This window comes from Cibotium barometz, chromosome 37, assembly GCF_041138505.1.
Source record: "Cibotium barometz isolate CiBa-2024 chromosome 37, ASM4113850v1, whole genome shotgun sequence".
In the NCBI taxonomy this organism is placed as follows: domain Eukaryota; kingdom Viridiplantae; phylum Streptophyta; class Polypodiopsida; order Cyatheales; family Cibotiaceae; genus Cibotium; species Cibotium barometz.
The window spans coordinates 31,350,235-31,371,819 of NC_141082.1; the positions used below are offsets into that span (position 1 = coordinate 31,350,235).

General features: G+C 44.7%; 1 protein-coding gene across 6 annotated transcripts in view; it reads right to left on the minus strand.

The window, feature by feature from the left end:
• Positions 1-6,850: 6,850 nt before the first annotated feature.
• Positions 6,851-21,585, minus strand: part of LOC147617168 (UDP-N-acetylglucosamine diphosphorylase 2-like) — a 155,308-nt gene continuing 140,573 nt past the window's right edge. For 3 of the 6 annotated variants that reach the window (XR_015262387.1, XM_086776776.1, XM_086776773.1), the window contains 2 exons: positions 20,539-20,636; positions 6,851-7,431 (listed from right to left, as the gene is read on the minus strand). Coding sequence is in view for 4 of the 6 variants with exons in the window: in XM_086776776.1 (XP_086632902.1) it covers positions 20,539-20,636 (98 nt within the window). In the remaining 2 variants the exon portion in view is untranslated. Of the gene's footprint in view, positions 7,432-20,281; positions 20,357-20,538; positions 20,637-21,585 lie in introns of those variants that run through there. The other 3 variants (XR_015262388.1, XM_086776774.1, XM_086776775.1) reach the window with 2 other exon arrangements.

The following is a 21,585-nucleotide window of genomic DNA, read 5'->3' on the forward strand; positions in this document are numbered from 1 at the left end:
AGTATGGTCTCTACTAGTTTCGGGTCTCCTTTGCCCAATTTTTTACCACATGTGGGCACCTAGACACAACGAGTTGTCTGAATGTTGCAATGAGGGTGCCCTATGATAGTACCTACTCTAGTTGAAAGACTTCTCATTCTTCTTATATACTTCTCTGATTCAGTACTAACGACAATTTTGGGGAAAGGATGTGAGAAGGGACTTAAGTATGATCCATGTCTCATCCCGTCTAGTATGTCTCATGGGTTTGACTCTACATCAATCATGCCACAAGTCTTTGATCCTCCAGCACTGGCCTTTTTTTGTTGTGATACCAATGTCATATCTAGAAGCCTTTTACATGCATAATTGAGTTGTGAAATTAGTATGAAGAGAAGAGAGGAGAGAAAGAGAGGAGACACAACACCACTAAGGGTCACCACACCTTACACTATGTTTGCTTAATGAAGAAGCTAAAATATGTACAAATGATACCTTATCCTTGACTTGAAGATCACTTCATTCCTTCTAGGTGGAACATATGCATGTGCACGCAGATTGAATGCTAGCTAGAACTTGTTGTTCCAAATGAGTCCTTGCTATCGAGTGTTAAGAAATATGGGTGATGTAGCATTCATATATCCTTAGTGTGTATCCTAGTGTGAGTCTTCGTGAAGGTTGCATTTGTTTGAGGTTATTAGCCTAGGTTCACTAGAGTGAGCTCAGTGAAACTCTAGGTGGAATCCACTTGATTCTAGGAAGCTCACATTGATGTAGGCAAGGTGGAGTAGTAGATGGTGGAGGTGAAGAGGATTGTTCTCTATATTATGCGGTCACTAAATGACATTAGACTTAATAAAATGGATACAAATACATCTTAATGCACTATAGACCTTTTTCACAATAGAATCTTGATACATAGTAAAACCAAGGTCATGCTCTTTAATACCTTACATTAGGTTGTATCTAGTCATTCCTTCTCATACAGAGGTGAGGAAATCAAGATAGTTACTTTATATGTGTATTTGGGGATTCCTTTTACTTGCTCTGTCTTTACAAAGTGATGTTTGGTAAGGGGATATGTTGCCTTAGCCTATTTAGAGAGACATTATTTTTTAGGCTCACTTTAAGGATTTAGTATTGAGAGCTCACTATTTGACTCATTAGTGAGCCTAGCTAAGATGTATGGTGCTTCATTTTAAAATCTTAGTCTAGGAAAGGAGGATAAAAAGAATACATGTGAGTACAAATATCACGTGCGGGACATAGCATGCCTCACACCCTTATTGTTCTTGGAAGTCCAAGTCTCAATAAGTTCTCTTTTACTACAAGGCAATTCTTAGCTTTGGAGAAACTTATCTGACTGGATAAGTGGGAATCTAAGAGCCCACATAACTGAACTTAAAGAAGAGGATGAACCATGCAACTTTGAGCACTCTCCATCCATAACCAAAACCAAAGGATAATTGAAAGTGCAAATGAAAAAATTGGGGCACTGCTTCAAGAGCAATGAAATGTTTGATATTGCATGAAGGGAACAATAGTCTATGTGATCTTGGATGGTGGTGCTAATCACCAAGGATTGCTGGTGGGAGGCCTAGGGAAGCTCACCACTCGTAGGTATCAATCCCATGCATGTTGCATGCTTTAATAAGGGAACAATGGTCTTCGTGATCAACATGCCACATTACATGGTTTTAATAAGGGAACAATGGTCTCCCGTGATCTTGGATTGTGGTGTTAGAAAGACCTAGCTACATGGGACACCTTGGTTTATACCGGGGCCAGCCACAATGTTTTATCTTAGGAGTCATGGACATCATTAGGCCACCCACCCCTCACACCATCCATAGCTACCCCCACCATGGTTAGCAACTCCTGATATATAATTGTTAGTTTGTTTTAAAAGAAGCTTTTTCACTGGAACTAAACATGTGTCCTGCAAGTTTTATTTGACCTCCACAAGTACAAAGATAGAGTGTAAGGGAATGGTTGTGGCCACATTGAGGCAAAAACAAACCGTGATACTCAAGCTTCCCCACATGTGATGGTTATTGTAACCTTGGTGGATAAGGGTAACACCTCAAACTCTTCAACATCTCAAGCCTCGCCCTCCAAATTCATGCCATCACCTCAAGTAACCCTTAACACTCTTTCACATTGCTATGCCGTGCACTCCCTCAAACCATCACGGAGATCAAAAACCGCACTGGTGGGAGATGAAGGCCACCTTCCATCAAATATAAACTTGAACAACCTTTTGGACAGGCCCCTCAAACTATTATGGAGATCCAAAATCTCACTAGTAGTAGAGACAAAGACTGCCCCCCACCAAACGTAAACCTCAACAACTTTTCAAGAGGCTACTAAGAAGGAGTGGGTAGCCAAGAGTACCCTAGGAAAGTATGATGCCCAAGAAAATACGTGGCAATCCACAAAAGCCTGCCTGAGAACAAAAATATGCCAAGCAAGAGCCTCAAGCAATAGAGTTTTACCCACCACAAACCAAGCCTCATTGGATCCCTATTAGGTGTTCGAAGCTCAAGGCTTTCACGATGGAAACCCTTCCATTTGGGTCCCAAAAACCTTGCGGCCTGTACCCCAATTTCCTAAACCAACGAGAGTCAAGTCACACCCCTAAACCCCAAATTTGGGTCCAAAAATAGTCGAAAGATGCTGCTAGAAGCTCAAGGCTTCTATAAAGGGAACCCCTACATTTGGGTCCCACGCGCTCAGAAGAACCCACATCACCATAAACTTATGCAATCACTCCATTAAAAGCTAAACCAAAGATGGAGTGAAGACCTAAAGCCATGCCACCGCTCCCAAAGCTTAAACGAATGGAGAGAAGTGGCGTCCACCTTGATTCACATGCCAACACCACCTTCGGGGAAGTTAAAAGAGTTCATGGACACCAAGAAGTAAGTAATACTAAGCCCATGTGCAACAAAAGCTTGCTTCCAAGGTGCACTATGGGTAGATGGTGAAGCCTTGCTAGCTTCCATCCTTGAGGAATTGCTTCCTAGGTGCAGCATAGGTAGATGGTGAAGCCTTGCTAGCTTCCATCCTTGTTTCCTCAAGGATGAGAGAAGATGTCGCTGACGTGAGGGTGAGGTTAGGTTGATTGGCAATCACAAAGACACATTGTTCATAAGATGGAAGCATAGTAGAAAGATGCAAACACAGCTTTCTCCTCATCTATTACAACCCCAACACCACTTGATCAATAAGGCACTTTATACATGAGATGCTACACTTGTTTTGTCATTATTTTCCACCCTATAAAATTTCTTTCCTAACTCTCACTGTGAGAGCTGGATGTGTGGTGCATGTATATCATACTGGAAAGGTGGCGATGATCTATGCTGAGACCATGCTAAGTGAGCCACTGTATCATCTGTGAATACCATGATCTCCTATCTCCACTCTCTGTGAGCTGTCTGGACGCCTCAAAAGCTCTATGTGAGAGTCGATCTGATGGCATATCTCTGATCCTCTGTATGAAGTAGATCGTCTGGAAGAGGGCCTCTACTAGCATAGGAGGTGCAGCAAACTCCGCTCGAACAATGTCATGTGGGACAAGAGGGTTTGCCGCGGATCATCCGTGAGAGCATGAGAATCTGCAGAGCTCACTTGTTGGTGGATGAATTCTCCTAGATGGATTTAGATTGAGACGCCTTTCTAAATCCGAGCGATCGTGCCTTACTTTACGTGTACGCGAATGATTCTGTACATGCATGAGTATGGATCGCATCATCTTAATTTTATGAGTTAAGTATCGTCTTTGTATTTTTAATTAATTAATTTATTAATTGATTGACAGTTGATGTAAGTGTATTGGATAATGGAAACAAGCTCATGGTAATCAGGAAGATTTTGAGACACTTGATTTTGGGTGTCAACGGAATACTATTTCAATTTGTGACAACGCGCACAATTATTTTATTTTGGATGCCATCAATATTTATTATCAAAGTATATATATTTATTGAGACATATGAAAGCTTTCTTGTGCATATTTGATTTTACAAGAGATGTAAATATTTATAAGGTTCAAGGTTTACACCTATTTTTTAGAAGTTTAACTTGCACATTCAATAAAGCAAGCTATTTTTGTAGAAGTCATCATATTTGTAAAAGTGGACACTATTTTGAGTCCCACAAGTTATTTCTAGCCGCTTCAAGCCTCCAATAGTGCTATTAGAACCAAGATTCATCGCAAAATTTGAAGCCGATGAAGAACCAAAAGACCAAGAAGCTTTGAAATTCAAGAGAAGGTAAATTTTCAATTACAAATTGCAAGAAAAGACAAAGGGTCAAAGCAAATCTTGTTTTTACCTACTAGATAACCAAAACATTCTGATGAAGAACAAAAAGACCAAGAAGCTTTGGAGTTCAAGAGAAGATATATTCTCAATTACAAATTGCAAGAAAGGGTAGAGGCTCAAAGCAAATCTTGTTTTTACCCACTGGATAATCAAAACACATTTCTTTTACCCACGAGTTAGAGAAAGGTGGAAAACCATTTTTTAAAACCACCCAAAACTCGAAAGTAGTTTTCCTAAATTCTTTTCGTCTTGCAAATCGACCACCATAGATGTTTTTCTTTCTCATAATCTGGAGGCTTCAATTCCACTATTATCAAGATTTTCAGTGGAAGTTCTTCTCCCTTCCTCTTCCAACGGCGCACGACGATTTATTTTATCCTCAATTACTTCGCCATTTTCATTATGCGCTAACGATCAATGGTCTAAGCTTTTTTTACTCTATAAAGCTTTAAAAGTTTAAAGCTTTTAAGGTTTATAAAGCTTTTTGAGAAGCTACCAACCCTCATTTTTTTTAAAAAAAAATCCATTCACAACCCACCATAGGTTCTGCAAATTATCTTCTCCCTCATCAATAATTTCCAAAAAAAATCAAATTGATTTTTAGTATCCCGAATCCATAATTTTACCCACAATAGCCATATTTGGCCTAAAAGTGCCCTACAAATGGCCAAAAAAATTTAGAAGACTTTCTTGAGCTTTTGCCACCAACTGGACAAGTTTTTGGCCACTTACACATGCAGATGAAAATGGAGCCTTTCACAAAGCAAGTTCACTCCTCTCTCCCAATGTCTGCCACTCACACATAGATTGATGCAAAGCAATTGATTTCCAAGTTCACTGGACTCTCTTCTTCACTTCAATTTGCCACTAAACAAAGCTATAAAAAGGGAGAATCACATTGCAACGGTTCACAAAGCATGAAATTCACCCAAGGATAAGCACTCACAAAGATGATGATTCATCCACACATCCTACTCAACTAGTAAGATAGATGCAATCCAATGAAATGCCATATTAAAAATTAGATCACTTAGAAAGATTAATTAGGCATTGTTCCACAAAATGGATGTGTGATGGATCAAAATAGTGTATCCTTGGATGTGTGTACTACACAAGATTAATAACTTAAGTTAATGAGCATTAGACACAACATAAAACTCATGGATGTGATTAATACTCAAATTACACAAACAAGAAGTAAACCATGTACTTACAAAACCACTATTATAACCAAGAGGTTACACACATATGAAGCTCTCACACACGTGCATAGGCTCCATATAATGCCCTCACTAAGGGAGGCACCAAAACCCAAAATAATATCCACCTCTTCTATGTCCACTCCACCTCCCCTATAGACATAGGAGGTGCCTAAGATCAAAGGTAGAGTTTCACTAAGCTTACCCTAGCAAACTAAGGCTCTAACCTTAAAAAAATGCAACCTTCACTAAGACTAACACCAAGGATACATGGATAGTACATTATCCATATTTCTCAACAATTAAGATGGCCTTATCTCCTGAGACTTGCCTAGTAATTTTTTAACAACAAAAGCATTGGTCTCCAAGTTCATCGTTAGCAAACCCGCACTTGGCTAGATCAGTGACTTGCAAGCCGCCTATGCTAAACAAGTATAGACAAGCATGTAGAGTTGGGCGTTACGATTGTTTCTCTTAAAATTTCTATTTTTGTTGTTTTGAATGCTTATAGATTGTTGACGTCTCTTTTGTAAGACATTAATGCCTCTCCCTATTTCTATCTCTTAGTATTCCATGATGAGTTTCCATGGACAGTTTTGTATCACCCCAGTGAGATATAGCTATGTTTATGTTTTCTTTCTCTTTGATTTTCCATTCCATGAGGAGATATGCCATGGACATTACTCTCATTTTGGTCTCATAGGCCCATTGGGTCTTTAGTAGATGCTTAATATATCTTTCTTTCTTTCTTTCTTTCTCTCTCTCTCATGCCCCTACTCAACGGTCCAAGCAATGCACAATGTAAACACATGTACCATCCCGCCTCTTGGGTGGGCATCTCCCTAGACAGAGCAATCCAACTACAACGAGCCAAATGAGATAAACCTGACTCAAAAGCCTCTACATGATGGACCATGCAACGCACACTAACAATGCATGTACCACAAGTGCACCCACCTCCATGGTGTCCCTAGACAAAGCAATCTAGGTGCAACGAGCTACACACGTGAGATCCACTAGTCCAAGGAGATGCTCCACCCTACATATTTAGATCCAAGAGATCCTCTAGAGGTACATGAGTGCCCCTCCATAGGCAATGGATGTGGAGAGCCTCTATACAGCCATACATGCTGAGGACGCGCTTTGATCCCCTCACATTGCATCATTGTTGCATTGTAACAGTCACAAATACAAGGCTGTTTTTTTCTTTCATCTCTAGTTGGTCTTTTGTAGACGTTAATAGAATCTCTCTCTCTCTCTCTCTCTCTCTCTCTCTCATTCATATCACCCTTTTTCTTCCCTTGACACTAAGCATGCTCAATCAAATGGATAAAAATAAAAGAATTATACAAAACGAGGAATTAATATTAAGTGCGGCATGTCACATAGCTTATTTATCTGACTACACTGGAAAACACTACAAGATAAAACTCCACAACATATTGTCTCTCATTGACCAACTTAACAGCAGATTAGTTGCTTTTTTTGGAAGATTCCCCATCCAAGCGCAAAAGGGTGGAAGCCTTGTCCTCCCTGAATGAGCAGATCAAAGCTGCCCAACATGGAAAAGAGCTCTTGATTCTACATTCTGGTAAGTACTAAGAACTAAATAGAAGCAATGTATTTTCCTCGTCTGACAACAAGTCTATTGTATTGCAAGAATAAGATTAAGATTGAGTTCAGGTACAAGAGCCAAACTCTGCATCATTTGAAGGCCCAATTCTGGCCAAAGCTATGCAGCCGGAAAAATGTTCCAAAACTGGGTTTGGGTCTTCCCTTTGACAAATTTATATGGATCACAGCTATTTAAAACAATTTGACTCATCATTACAACCATCCGTGATTGTGCTATACAAAGTTTTGAAGATGAAAATATCAAAAAGAAATGGCAAGATGTGGGATTCCACATACATAAGAGCAAGAACCTGCATGAAGCAACTTTAGAAATAAAAAACACAAATTCTCGACTATAAATCTTCAAATTGATGCCAAAAGGAAAACAAAAATACCAAATTTTATTATTATCACCATCCTCATCCCTCCAATCCCCCCCTTTTCTTCCTTTTCCCCCCTTCCTCTCAGATGTAACCAAAGATGCCCTCATTTAGTGTGGCGAGACATCGTAACTTCTTCCTCATGTCTCGCCACTACTTCCTCATGGTGACTCAGGATGGCTTTAGTTGTTCGAAACAAGCCTGCTATAATCAAGCAACTCGTTTAGGGGAAAAGGCGGAGAGAATCATGGAGCCACCCACTCGCACCTAATCACTCACCTTATCACAAATATTAAGCTGTATTAGTAGCATGTATAGGGCCTATTTAAAGGCACTCTTCTCAATGATAATTATGAAAGCATTTTTTCACTCTCGTACTGAGTCGTGTCTTATTTCCTCTTCTGAGTTGGGTTCGGACCACTTTCCAAGATCATGGACTTCCCGGATCAAAGATGCTTCCCTGGGACTTTTTCTTCTAGAGCTCCGCAGACACAGGGAGTCCTTAGTGAGATCCAGATCAGCTGTACTTGCCCGAGGACCACCACAGAGAGCTCTCACTGACTTCTCCATACTAGCACTCCGAGGGCCGATCCACCCACCATACCCGGACCATAGGCTAGTGCAGGAGCTTGGCCAAGAGGTGTGACAATCAACAGAGCCACTGAGTTATGCAGAGCTTGACGCCCAGACCCCATGGTCCTCGCCCACGGCCACGCCACCACACGAGGATCCGGGCCATCATCTCTCATCATCACATGACCTTCTCGCGCTGGCTCAATTTTACCACCCTGAGCACCACGTCACAGCGGCCCATGAGGGATGTATTAGGGTGATATGAGAGCTTTTGTTATAGATTTTTGTTATCTTTCTTTATTACTATTTTGTACCCAAGATGATGTACCTCATGGATATGATGTAACCTTTTGGTCATTTTGGCCTTTTGAAGACGTTAATACAACTCTCTCTCTCTCTCTCTCTCTCTCTCTCTCTCTCTCTCTCGTCAACCCCATGCTTGACATTTTGGAGAGTGGTATACCATCTACTCAGAGCTGATGTTGCTCCCATGTTTTTATGTTTTTAGTATTCCATAATGAGTTTCCATGGACAGTTTTGTATCACCCTAGTGAGATGGCTATATTTATGTTTTCATTCTGTTTTATTTTCCATTCCATGATGAGATATGCCATGGACATTATTGTACCACTTTGGTCTCATAGGCCCATTGGGTCTTTAATAGACTCTCTCTCTCTCTCTCTCTCTCTCTCTCTCTCTCTCTCTCTCTCTCTCTTCGAACCTGTGTCGCCTCCCTGCCCCGCCTGCTATCCCGCTTGCTGCCCTCTCTCTTCATTTCATTTCATTTCTCTCTCTTCGAACCTGTGTCGCCTCCCTCTCCCGCCTGCTCACGCTCTCTCTCTCTCTCTCTCTCTCTCTCTCTCTCTCACTGCGCCCCCACAAGCTCTCCTCTTCTCTCTCCTCTCCACTGCCCCGCTTGCTGACGCTCTCTCTCTCTCTCTCTCTCTCTCTCTCTCTCTCTTCGAACCTATGTCGCCTCCCTCCCCCACCTGCTGCCCCGCTTGCTGCCCTCTCTCTTCTCATTTCATTTCATTTCTCTCTCTTCGAACCTGTGTCGCCTCCCTCTCCCGCCTGCTGACGCTCTCTCTCTCACTGCGCCCCCACAAGCTCTCCTCTTCTCTCTCCTCGCCCCAACAGGACTCGGCCATCTCTCTCTCTCTCCTCGTAGCCCCCTCCCGCCACTCTCTCTCTCTCTCTCTCTCTCTCTCTCTCTCTCTCCCCCCCCCCCCGCCTACTGCCTATCTTTCTCTCTCTTCGCAACAGCCCCCTCTGGCCTCTCTCTGTGTGGGAAGCGTTGCAAACACGCACGTAGTTCTTCCTATGGCCAAGGGTTAATTAATTTTTAACCAGAAACCAGCCTTTTTCAGCCCAAGACAAGATGGAGAGGATCAACATTGAAGACCTGATCAAGGCAGCCATCCAACAACACAAGAAAGAGACGGACAATGCAATTAATATGGTCAACCGGAGCCTTCTTGAAAAAGTCAAGAAGCTTGAAGCGCGGATAGCAGCCCAAGATGCAGAGATCGCAAATCTCAAGAAGGAGATAGAAGAAGCACGTGCTCAACATAAGCTCGAGGAAGGTGAAATTCAGCCCGTCATGATGGAGGAGCTGAACACCAAGGCCCAAGTGAGAACACTTGAAGAGGGAGAAGAAAAGAAGGCTCGGGAGACCTCCTCGTGGGTGGAGGTGCTCACGAAGACGCAAAAGCAAGTAGATGAAACGGAGAAATGGATAGAAGTGGTCAAGAAAGGTAAGAACAAGGAGGCCGAAAGAACATCTACCTCGAAGATTATCAACCTAACCATTGAGGAGGAACAAAGAAAAAAGACAAGGGAACTTCATGTGCAGATCACAGGTCTTAAGGACGGTGACAATGTAGAGGAGGAAGCCAAAGATTTATACACACGCATGGGCATTTCAAGGCCTACACACACGGGGGCTTGGAGAGTGGGCAAGAAAGACAAGAATGGAGGAGAGAGCTCGAAGGAGAGAGCTCTCATTTTACGCTTTCCCACCTTGGAGGCCAAGAAGGATTTCTTGGCCAAGCGCTCCGCACTTAAGAAAACGGGCGTCTTTTTAGGAGATGACCTCACGTTGGCACAGCTAGCACATATGAGGGAGTGCATGCCAGAGATTAGGGCAGCCAGAGGAAGCTAGCATTTTACAGAGGAGGCAGAGTGGTGATACTAGAGAGACGCACCACTCGACGGTGCACCATCTTCTACTCGGAGACACATCAGGCCCCAGGCAGCACATTACCGAGAGTGGCGGGATACAGATGGGAGACGACTTGTAGACAGGAGGCCCGTTCGAAGCATGGTGGTCGCAGATCTGGAGGAGTTGCAGTTCTTTTTAGAGAGGAGCTTCAGCCACTCATCCATGTTATGCGCCGTGATGAGAGCGCGAGGTACATGTGGGTCAGAGTGAAGGCAGATGAGGGTAGACCCCTATACATTGCTATATGTTACTTTCCACCCAGCACATCTCATTATGCAGCGCCCAAGGGGCAATCTCCATATATGATTCTAGATGAGCACAAATGGGAGTTCTCTAGGGAGGGAGATGTTATCATACTTGGGGACTTTAAAGCTCGAACGGCTCAGTAAAACAGACCTCCTTCTTTGACACTTCGGAGGAGATGTTGAGAGACAGAGATGTGGAGGAGATGTGTTTGACCCGGAGATCACAGGATGAGGTGGAGTGTACTGAGTATGGGAGATACCTCTTGGAGATGGGGACTGCACATGGGCTGGTCATTTTAAATGGCCTAGAGAGGTATCCACTTCATAGTGACAGGGGGACGGCGGGATGCCCACGTGGGACGTGGGAACGCCGTCCCGAACAATGACACTTGCGTAACGGCGGCAGGACGGCCTGGGGGACGGTAAGGATGGGACGTGACCAGGGGACGCCCGTCTCCGCCCGGGGTAACGGGGGGACGGGGGGGACGTCTGCCAACGGCTACAATTCCAGCCATTTTTTTTTTCAAATAACGGCTACTAGCTGTTGGCGGCTGGCCGTTTGAGAGTTTGAGAGAGAGAGAGAGAGAGAGAGAGAGAGAGAGAGAGAGCCAGCTGCCATATTCTATATAATGGGCTGCAAGCTACTCCTCTTCTACTCAAGCCTTCCAACTTCCAAGACTTGAGTCCCTCTCCACCATCTCCCTCTCCTACTCAAGCTTTCCTCTCCACTATCTCCCTCTCCTACTCCACCACCTTCCTCTCCACCCTCTCCTACTAGACTACTTCAATCTTCCCTCTACTTCTTCTCCTACTCTACCCTCTAAGCTCTCTCCACCCTCTTCTACTAGACTACTACTAATTTACTAACTATTCATGGCATCCTCTTCTCGTGCGGGTGGTAGGAGTGGAACGGATGGGTGGTCATGGTGGGATGAGGTCAACTTCGAGCCTCCTACTCATGCGGGGGGTACACGTCCATGGACATGCAAGCTTTGCCCATATAAGCGTGTGGGTGCGGCCAACAGGGTGAGGGCCCATTTGTTGCATGAGCCCGGTCATGAGGTGAAATTTTGTGAGTGGGTCACACCGGAGATAAGAAAGGAGCTTCTTGCAAAGCTTGCCGCCCATCAAGCTTTGAGTGCAAGCCAAAGGGTGCGTGCAGTGGATCCCAACACTTATGTCACTCCAACCCAAACATCACGTTCTACATCGGGTGGTGGTGCATCTTCATCTACCCCTCCATCACGTCCTCCTCGTGGCACTACTCGAGGCTTCACACAAACCGTCTTCTCAATGCCGCAACCTAGTCCACCCTCTCTCTCTCATCTATCCGCATAGCATCATTGCAGTTCCAGACCGCAATCTCTAGCTTAGTCTCATAGGTCGTGCACCGTCATGGAGAGAGCCGCTCGGTGATAATCACCACCCACTTCCCTGCCTTTTGCACTTCTAGTATGCACTCCCTCATGTGTGCAACCTGGGCTGGTGTGAGGTCATCTTCAAGATAAGTCTTTTCCCCCTTTAAGGTCCATCTTTTGGTGAGGAATGCCCGCTTCGCCTCCAAACTCTCAAACTTGAGGATGAGTGCATGCTCCTTTGTGGTGTCCTTACCCACTCTCCATGACCCGACGAAGGGGGTGTCGGGAATTCCCATCTTCTTGCAAGTGCTATAGCCTATGGCATCTTCTTTTGATTAGGCCCCTTCCTTCCATCCCACCAGTCTCACATGTGCTCGGATCTTCCGTCTCCTCTCTTCTTCAAGCGTGTCATTGATGATGTTCAGGGTTGAGGGTGGGTTTCCTTGTTTCTTGGAGACCTTGATCCAATTGCCCGCTTGGTCGCCTCAGTGGCAATTTTATGCTCCTCTTGGAGGGTCTTCACTTGCTCCCTAAGCATATTCAGCTCATCATTAAGAGATGGTTGAATTTAGATTATTGTTTTCCGCTTTGAGTGCAGTAACTTCGGCCTCTAATCCCATGATGACCAACGCTTGTTGGCTGTTTTTGGATTCCACCATCTTAATCAATTCTCCCTGCATCTCATTCAACTCGCTCATCAACTAGGCCTGCATTTCTTCTTTCCATTTATCCACTTCCTCTTGCATGGAGGCACGCCACATGCACATAAGCTCATCTACCCCTGGTATTTCTCCAAGCTTTTTCTCGATATTTTCGATTTCCAAGTCCCGCAACTTGCATACCTCCTTCATGGCTGTCATTTCTACCTTAACATGGGAATCCATGATCTTCTGTGTATTACTCCATACTCTACTGTATTTCCTTTCTTTTTCACCTCTAGTGTATGTGTCTAGAGAGCCCTCCATTTTTGGACTGAAGGGGTCCCCTCTATGCAGGTTCCTCATAGTAGAGTGCTAGCGGGTATATATATAAGAAATGAAATGAAATGTTATATTAACGTCTTCAAAAGGCCAAAGTGACCTAAGAAAGAGAGAGAGAGAGAGAGAGAGAGAGAGAGAGAGAGAGAGAGAGAGAGGGGGAGGGAGAAAGAAAGAAAGAAAGAAACTGAAACCGGCCTCTGGTAGAAACCAAAGTGCGGTAGACTAGCAGTCACCCTTCCACTTGTAGTCCAAATAAATAACAAAATTAACTGGAGCTAGAATGCCCCAAAACTGAAATGAAATCGACACCTGTTGGCCCCAAAGCTTGGCGCCCCTTTCTGTATTTCTTTATTCAAATTCAATGAGATGTAAAACTGAGTACAACAAAGCCAGCCAGGAGAATAAACCTGTATGTCCAATTTGGCAACCCTCAAGACCTCTTAGCACAGAGGATTCACACACAGATCTGTGTCCCACAAAAGCAACACACTGTACTTCCCTGTGATCAACCAAGACAATTCAGCAGGGCAACCTTGAGCACACATCTGGCATATTCCATGTACATGGTTCCACAACTCAGCTCAAATATACATCCACTGTCCAGTCTCTGTTTCCACCCTTCAAACTGCCATACCCCTCCTCTCACAAGGGGCCAGATGACACAACTTTGCAGCAGACATTAGCCAGTGGAAAGAAAGAAAGATGGACAAGTTCAGAGCTTACCAATTCAATGCGTGGTTCTGCACCCGTGGGATAGTTCGTACCAGTCTGTACTCGACAAAGACTATCTGTACTCTCCCCCCTGCAACCACCTGACTGATGCACCACTAAGCTCTGATAAAGCACCGCCTGCAGCTAGAAATGCACCGCCTGCAATCTGTTCAGGACTGAACAGTACAGAAGCCGGCTATACCTCTCCGTACAGGTCAGTAAAACCCTACTGTACCTGTCTGTACAGTCTCTGCGCTTGCAACTGCTGCCTGAATGATGCACCTCCGCCTGTACCAGCTGTACGAGTCTGCACTATACCCGACTGTACCAGCTGGACAGAGGTTTCCTTGTCGCCTGTACCTCTCCGTAAAGGTCTGCAGCCGCCTGTACCGTACAGGTCAGCACCTGCACAACAGCCGCCTGCTCTTTGTTCCTGCCAGCGCCGCCTGAACCTGTACCTACAGTTGTACAGCAGCCACGTGGACTGTACAGCCAGGATCTGTACGGCCTGTTCTGTACGGAAACCAGCCTGCCGTCTCTGGTCGCCAGCGTCGCCTGCAACCACAGCCGTCACCTGTTCTGTACGGCCTGCAGTCTCTAGGTCTGTACGGCCAGTACTGTACGGCCTGTCTATACGGGCAGTTCTGTATGCAATCAAACACCAGCAGCCAGTCGACTCACGTTTCCCCTTCTCCTCAACGCATGTAGCTTGCACGCTTCCCCAAAAGCAAGAGAGAGAGAGAGAGATGAGAGAGGCGTGTACCAAAAGTGGAGTTTCCTCCCTTCAAAAATATCCTAAGGCCCTTACTTTAATGTTTATTAAAGTTCCTAAGGGCCACTTAGGCCTAGGGGCCACCCATGGTTAGAACATTAAAAATATTAATGTTCTTGGTCCCTCTTCACACCTGAAGATGTCCACACATCATTCTCTTTGTCCAGGCACCCCAAACATGAATCATTTATTATTTATTTTGCTCAGCAATCACCATGCCCACACTTGTGCTGTTCCATTTTCACAGCGTCATGACATACCCCCCTCTTGAAAAATGGCAAGCGTCCTCGATTGCAATCTGGTGATATAGCAAAATATCCAAAGTGAAATATACAATATGGCAAGATCAGCGTCCCAATCTCTCTAAGCCATGCACATGTAACAACATTCACTGTAAACCAATGGTGTAATATCCAGTGCTGTTAGCTCCTCCATCAGCGGAGATCCGAGTGGTCCCTATATCCTCTGTAGCTAGCGGCTCTAGTCTCAAGGGATCCTCAAAGTCATAGATCTCGCACTGTCTGCTCTGAGTCCGTGCATTGAAGTCCCCCATCAAGAAGACTTCTCCCAGTGTCGAATAGTGTAAGATGTCTCAATGATATGATTAGATTGATAGAAGTGATTGATACTCACCAAGTACAATGCTTTTGTAGGCTAGGGGATATCCTTATCTTTTGACACATAGCTGGACACATGTCACATGTTGGACACACACACTAATGACACAAAGTATGACTCATAGGGAGTGTTCACATGTTTATAACAAGTTCACATATAGAGTGTGTTCTCACACCTAAGAGGGCGGTCCCACCTACTAGCCTCCGAATATCCAATATCCTTCGAAGTCAACGAGTTGACACAAAGCACACCTATCCACTCCCTATGACTCATAGGGAGTGTTCACATGCTCATACCAAGTTCACATATAGAGGGTGTTCACACCTAAGAGGGCATTCCCACTGACTAGACTCTGAATTTCCAATAAAACCCCCTTCGGAGTCAACAAGGTGTTGTTTGAGAGACGATCAATAGCCATGGCCATTTGGACTCTAAACTACAACACATGATATAAAAGAACACAGTGCGCCAACAATTGAAACCCTCCTGTCATGCCTGATTTAAGAGCTTGACTACTCCCACCCTCCCACTCCACCCCCCCCCCCCCCCCAGCGCATCCCCAAAGCACTAAGTAGGGATATGTAAAAAACACAAAGCCTTTTATAAAAAACAAAGCTTACAAAAACCCCAATATTATTTATCAAATTTTGGGGGACATCTCGGCTAGAGAACCTAGGACGCACAATAAAGCAAAAAATAAAGATTTAATTTGGATTTTTTAAAAACTTCTCGCACGTATGTCGATGAAGAATGGTCTCTTTCATTGGCACTTCCATGCTACTACTCCTTTAATTCGATGTGGGAGGCTTCAATTTAGAAAATCACCAAATCTTGGATATCAAGGAGGCTTTAAGTTGATGCAGAGGACTCAATTTTTTTAAAAGCCACAAATTTTAGAGAATGGAGAAGCTTTAATTTGATGATTTTACTATTTCTCATAAAATACCCAATTTGTATGTGCTTACGTGGATCTACACGTGCACAAGTCGTCCCAAGAGCTGCTGCTGTTGGCGAGCACTGGACGTGACAGCACAAGACAGTTGTGACGCTGGGTGGAAGACAACGATGAGTAGGTCAACCGACAGGTACAACCAATCCGGCAGGAAAGGCTTATGCCAAGATTGCAGCCCCATTGACTCAACTTCTAAAGGGGGTGACCAGCAAGAAAGGCAAGATAAGTCCTACACTGGTTTGGAATGACAAACTCGATCGATGCTTTCGAGCATTGAAGGAGCTGGTCACCTCCACACTCATGTTGTTGATCGTGGATCCAAGTAAACCATTTGTGGTTGAGACGCGTTGAGTACAAGACCTGCGAAGTCCCAAGGCGATTGGATCACACACAGCAATTACCCCCGGATGTGTAGGAGAAAGAAAGAAAGATATATAAAGCGTCTACTAAAGAAAGAAAGAAAGATATATTAAGGGTCTACTAAAGACCCAATGGGCCTATGAGACCAAAGTGATACAACGATGTCCAGGCATATCGCATCATGGAATAAAAAATACAACAGAAAGAAAACATAAACATAGCTATCTCACTGGGGTGATACAAAACTGTCCATCGAAACTCACCATGGAATACAAAGAACACAGAAACATAAGAGTAACATCAGCTCCGAGTAGATGGTATACCACTCTCCAAAATATCAAGCATGGGGCTAATGAGTATGGCCAAGAGGTCTCCCTCAGCTATGTCACGTGGAAAGGTATCTTGATGGCGGTGGAGCATGTCCTGGATCTGGACTTAATGAGGTGATCATGGCAAACGGGGGGGGGGGGGGGGGGGCTGGGGGCGTCCCGCACACTCTAGTGCAGAGGCTCGGTCCAAGGTAACTCCTCTCGAGCGAGGTAGGTCTAGAGCAGCTCGTGGAGGGTGGAACAAGATCCACTATCTCGGTGTTCTCCATCTCCTGGGTCCGAAAGAAACTGGTGATGGTTGGCTGGAGAGGGAGGGGGTGGGGTGACTGGGGCCGAAGCTCTCTCAAGAAGGTGTCCCTGGGTCTGCGAAGCTCAAGCAGGAAGAGGCCTAGGCAACGCTGGTCCTAGAAGTCAATGATCCTGGAGAGTGGACCAAATCCCTCACGAAAACCTCCCGCGGATCTCATAGTATACTAGGCAGCGGCATATGTAATGCTCCTTCGTCTCAACCTCTGTGTGGCATAATCCGCAGATCCTCTCCTCTCTGTCTCCGTATGAGCTTCCCGGCTCTAAAGATGCGCTCAGCTTTACCTGTCTCCACTCTGAGGCAGTGGGATAAAACCCATATCTGGCCAATCGCAATCCGCATGGCATGGGACATGTGAACACTCAAGTAGCCCGGCTGCTGGATGAATCCATCCTCAATGAGTGCGAGGAAGTGATCTCTATAGAAGTGCATCTTCGTGGGGATCTCCGGAGGTGTGATCCATGTGCAATGGGTGTAGAGGTTGAGAAGATCTAACCGGATAACCAGGTTGGTATCCTCGTGAGACAACCAGAGAAAAGGGGAGTCCAAACATTACTGAAGGGGGGGTGGACGGTCCATGTGGAGCCCCTATACTAAGAACCGAGTGGAAACTAGTGCATACCATACTCCAAAGTGGCCCTCAAGTGCTAGCTGTCTTGAGGACTCCAAGGCAAACCTCGGGTACCTGTGGAGATCCATGTGACTGATGCGATGGATGTATGTGACTGTCTCGAAGACTGCATCCACTACCATCGGGGCTGCAGCAAACTCTGCCTAGATAATCTAATGTGGAACTGATGGTTTGTTGCGGATCATACGAGAGAACAGCATGACCTGGGACCTCTCAACTCACTACCAATCCTCATTCGATAAATCTGGTCCCCAGAAGGCTGTTCCATAAATGAAGGCTGGTGTGATGACGGTGTGAAAATGCCAGCCCTTCATCTTGGGCTCCCAAAAATGTGCCTCGAAACACTGCCGCTCAAGTAAGCTCAAGGCTGCATATCCCCGTGTCACTCTGGCATGTGCTGTAGGAACCATGGTAAAGCATGGGCCACTGAAAGTGACGTCAAGGTAGACATAGGATGAGACAATCTCCACAGGATCCCCTCTATATGTGAAGCTCAATCTGGATGTGAAGGGGCGAGAGGTATTGAAGACCATTACCTTGGTTTTACCAAGGTTAACGGAGAGGTCCCGCTGAGTGCAAAAGTCATGTAAGACATCCAATTATCTCCGAAGCCCCTCGCCTGAGTCTGAGAGAAGGACGATGTCATTTGCATAAAGTAGTATGGGGATCAATATGCCTGCCAGTGTGGGACGAGCCCCGCCTAATCCGTTAATTAAGCTTGAGATCTCATCAATGTAGAGGCCGAAAAGAGTGGGTGATAGAGGGCAGCCCTGTTTCACCCCAATAGTGTTGGAAATCTCTTGTGATGTACCTCCTGGGGCTCTCACTCATCCGGTGATGGACACATAGATCTGGGGTAGAGACAGGCTCAACATCGACATCGACACAGCTATTCCTCGGGATTGGCTACTCCTATCCAGGACCCGACTCCCCTAGTGTGGCTAGGCGTGTTTACCAAGCATGATATTCTTGTGGAAGTTCACGAAGCGGTTGAGGGCAGAGGGCTGCTCACTTTTTTCTATTAGATCCCATGGCATATTAGAGAGATCTGACCTTCCCTTAGAGGACTTCAGTGGCTACACCCTATAGAGAGTGAGGGTGATTGGCATGGTTGTCTCTGTACGACGTACGACAGCATATCCTATGACGAAGATGGCTAGGTTTATCCCTACAAAATCGACAGTAGTACAAGCTCTATGGTTTTCCTTAGAGATTGTTAGTAATCAGGATCCCAAATTCTTTGAACAATTATGGCAATCGGCATTTTCCAAATTGGAAACACGCCTAAGCATGTCATCTTGGATCATCCCGAATCATATGGTTAGAGGGAGAGGACTAACCACACCATGGAGGATATGCTGAGAGCGTATGTCTCCAAGAGACAATCTGAGTGGGAAAGGTATCTCCCACAAATTGAGTTTCCTTATAATGGTAGTAAGCACGCACCTACTGGTTTTAGCCGACTTATGGTTATTAGCCGAAGTCATCCGCTGCCGTAGCGCTAAAGGGGCTCAGATTACAATTAGCAATGCAATGGAAAGCATAAAGAGTGCTCAACATCGCGCTTAGTATTAGCTAACCAAACAATAGACCTTGAGAGTCTTACACAAGGGCATGTGGGTGTATCTTCAAGTCCCTAAGAACTCTATGGGAAAATCATGCATTCGGAGGGAAGAAAGAAGATCACGAATTTACGCTTACACACAGGAATAAAACATCTAGTATTACGAGAAGAGGCAAACCTCACAAGCCTTCAATCAAATGGCTAAAAACTATTTCAAGAAGACCATTCGTCCACATACTGAAAAAAGCATCACATTTCATCACATGTCAGAAGAAAACAAACAAACTTTGCAAGCTTCAAAATGGAGAACTCGCTAGCTTGTATGAGCGTCGGGTCTAATACCACTGTAATGCCCCAACTCCTCCAATAGTGCAATGGATAGAAAGATCTCTAATTCACCTCACAACCTAGAGTAACTGATCCACAGAGGAAACTGCTCATGGGCACACCTCCAAGCAATAGAGGAATAGGTTAGACATATAGGATCAACCTATAAGATGGTAGATGCACAGCCTCCCATAGCACACCAGATCCTCAGGAAGTGATTTTCTTGCATGGATTACTCACAATAGACTGGTCTAGAATCAAGATCCTCAAGATCAGAGGGAAACCATGGAGTTTTGACCATTGGATTCCATCAGTAACATTTCACACCCAGATATTCCATCAATCAATCAAGTCTTCTCTGTTATTGCTAGTGCGATTCTCATTAGTTCTTGATCAACACTTTGTAGATGTATCAGATTCAGGTGGTGCACCCAGGAGGACCCTCTTCCCCACTTCCCCAAAATAAGCAGGAGAGACTCACTGTCCATCCCAAGACAAGGATGCCCAATGAAACCATTAGGGTTAAAGTTTGACACAAAGTACCAAGACACTGAATTTGACATAAATGCATTGGGCACGTCAATAACAAGATGAAAAATATGCAGGTCCAAAATAATGTTATAGGTTACTATTGTGAGCCCCAATTTGAGAACGGACAGTGGCCTCCAATCTGGAAAAGGATTAAGGGTGCACATAAATAATGTTGGTGCAAGCTGTCAAAGGTTTTGCAATCCTGGAGGCATCTGGCCTTTGAAAGCAACAAGTAGGAACAGGAGTAAATATGGGCATCAGAAAAGGGGAAAATATGGGCAGCAGAAAAGGGAAAAATCAGCAAAGGACAACAACATATCGAAGTTTATTATTTGCTTCAATAAAAGCATTCCTTGAAAACCCATTGGAACATGAACCTGCCAAAAAATTAGGCTTTGGGATCCTTATTGTACACCATCCACATTAAATTATTTATTGAAGAACTTTCTGACTATTGCATATCACCAGCACAAGAGGCTGCCAAAAAATTAGGCTTTGGGATGGGATCCCTATTGTACACCATCCACATAAAATTATTCTTGAAGAACGAGCTGCATACCTAAGCTCGTATTTCGCAAGGAGCATGAAATGTCCGTCCACGACAAACTTCTTCCAAATTTTCACCAGCATAGGAGCGAAGAGGTGACACCTCTATTCCTGAAAAGGGGAGAAAAAAAGACCACAGAAAAAGTAAGCTTTAATGCCAAAGTGGCCTGTGAGACCAAAAAAGTATTGTGTGTAGCCTATCTGTGTGATATGATATGCAAGAGCATCCCCACAGCTACCAAGATTTTTTTAAAAAATGAGCAATGGCTATTGAGCAAAATGTCATATGGTGACTGCCAGGGATGTCCATGACTCCTATCCATGTTAGGACTGCAAGTTCACTCTCTGTATAGATCTTGGAGTTGTAGAGGCACGTGAGGAACTCATCCTTCAAGGGGCTATGTGCTGAACTGTGCATGTGTTTATGGAACAGTCCATAATCCCCTCTAGGCTCTCTCCTCTAGGCAGTGGATGCGGCTACGAAAATTATGGGTCTTTGGGATGTTCTCGGTCACTTAGATGTCCTTAGACAAGTCTCCGGGCATCTAGATGAAGACTCTCACAACGTGATCTGGTTGGATATCCTTGTGTATCCTGGATACATCATATTGGCTAGTCCTCATATGCATGTACCAAGACATTTTCTAGACATGTACACAACAGGATACAGCAACTAGGGTTTAGCACACCATTGTTAGCCCTCACAGAAGGGACATGTTGGATGGCAGATTTCGGGTTTGCACACAGTGTAGATGCAGGTACAAAATTATGAGAGGTTAAACCTGCCTGGAGGCACATGGCAAATGGGAATGAATTAAGCCATGAAGAAAAAGGGCAAAGAAGAAGATAACGACCAAAAAAGCAGCTGGGGAACACATTTCAGCCAAGACCACAAAGAAATAAACCATAAAGACAAAGAAGCGTTCCTTTTCCCAAATCAATTATAAAGACCCTGAATCTCAGAATTGAGGAGGTTTCAGACAGCCATGCCCAGATGGCCAAAACAGCCGTCCATTTCTCCCAAGTGGAGACAGCCTGCCAGCAGTGGATGCAACACTAC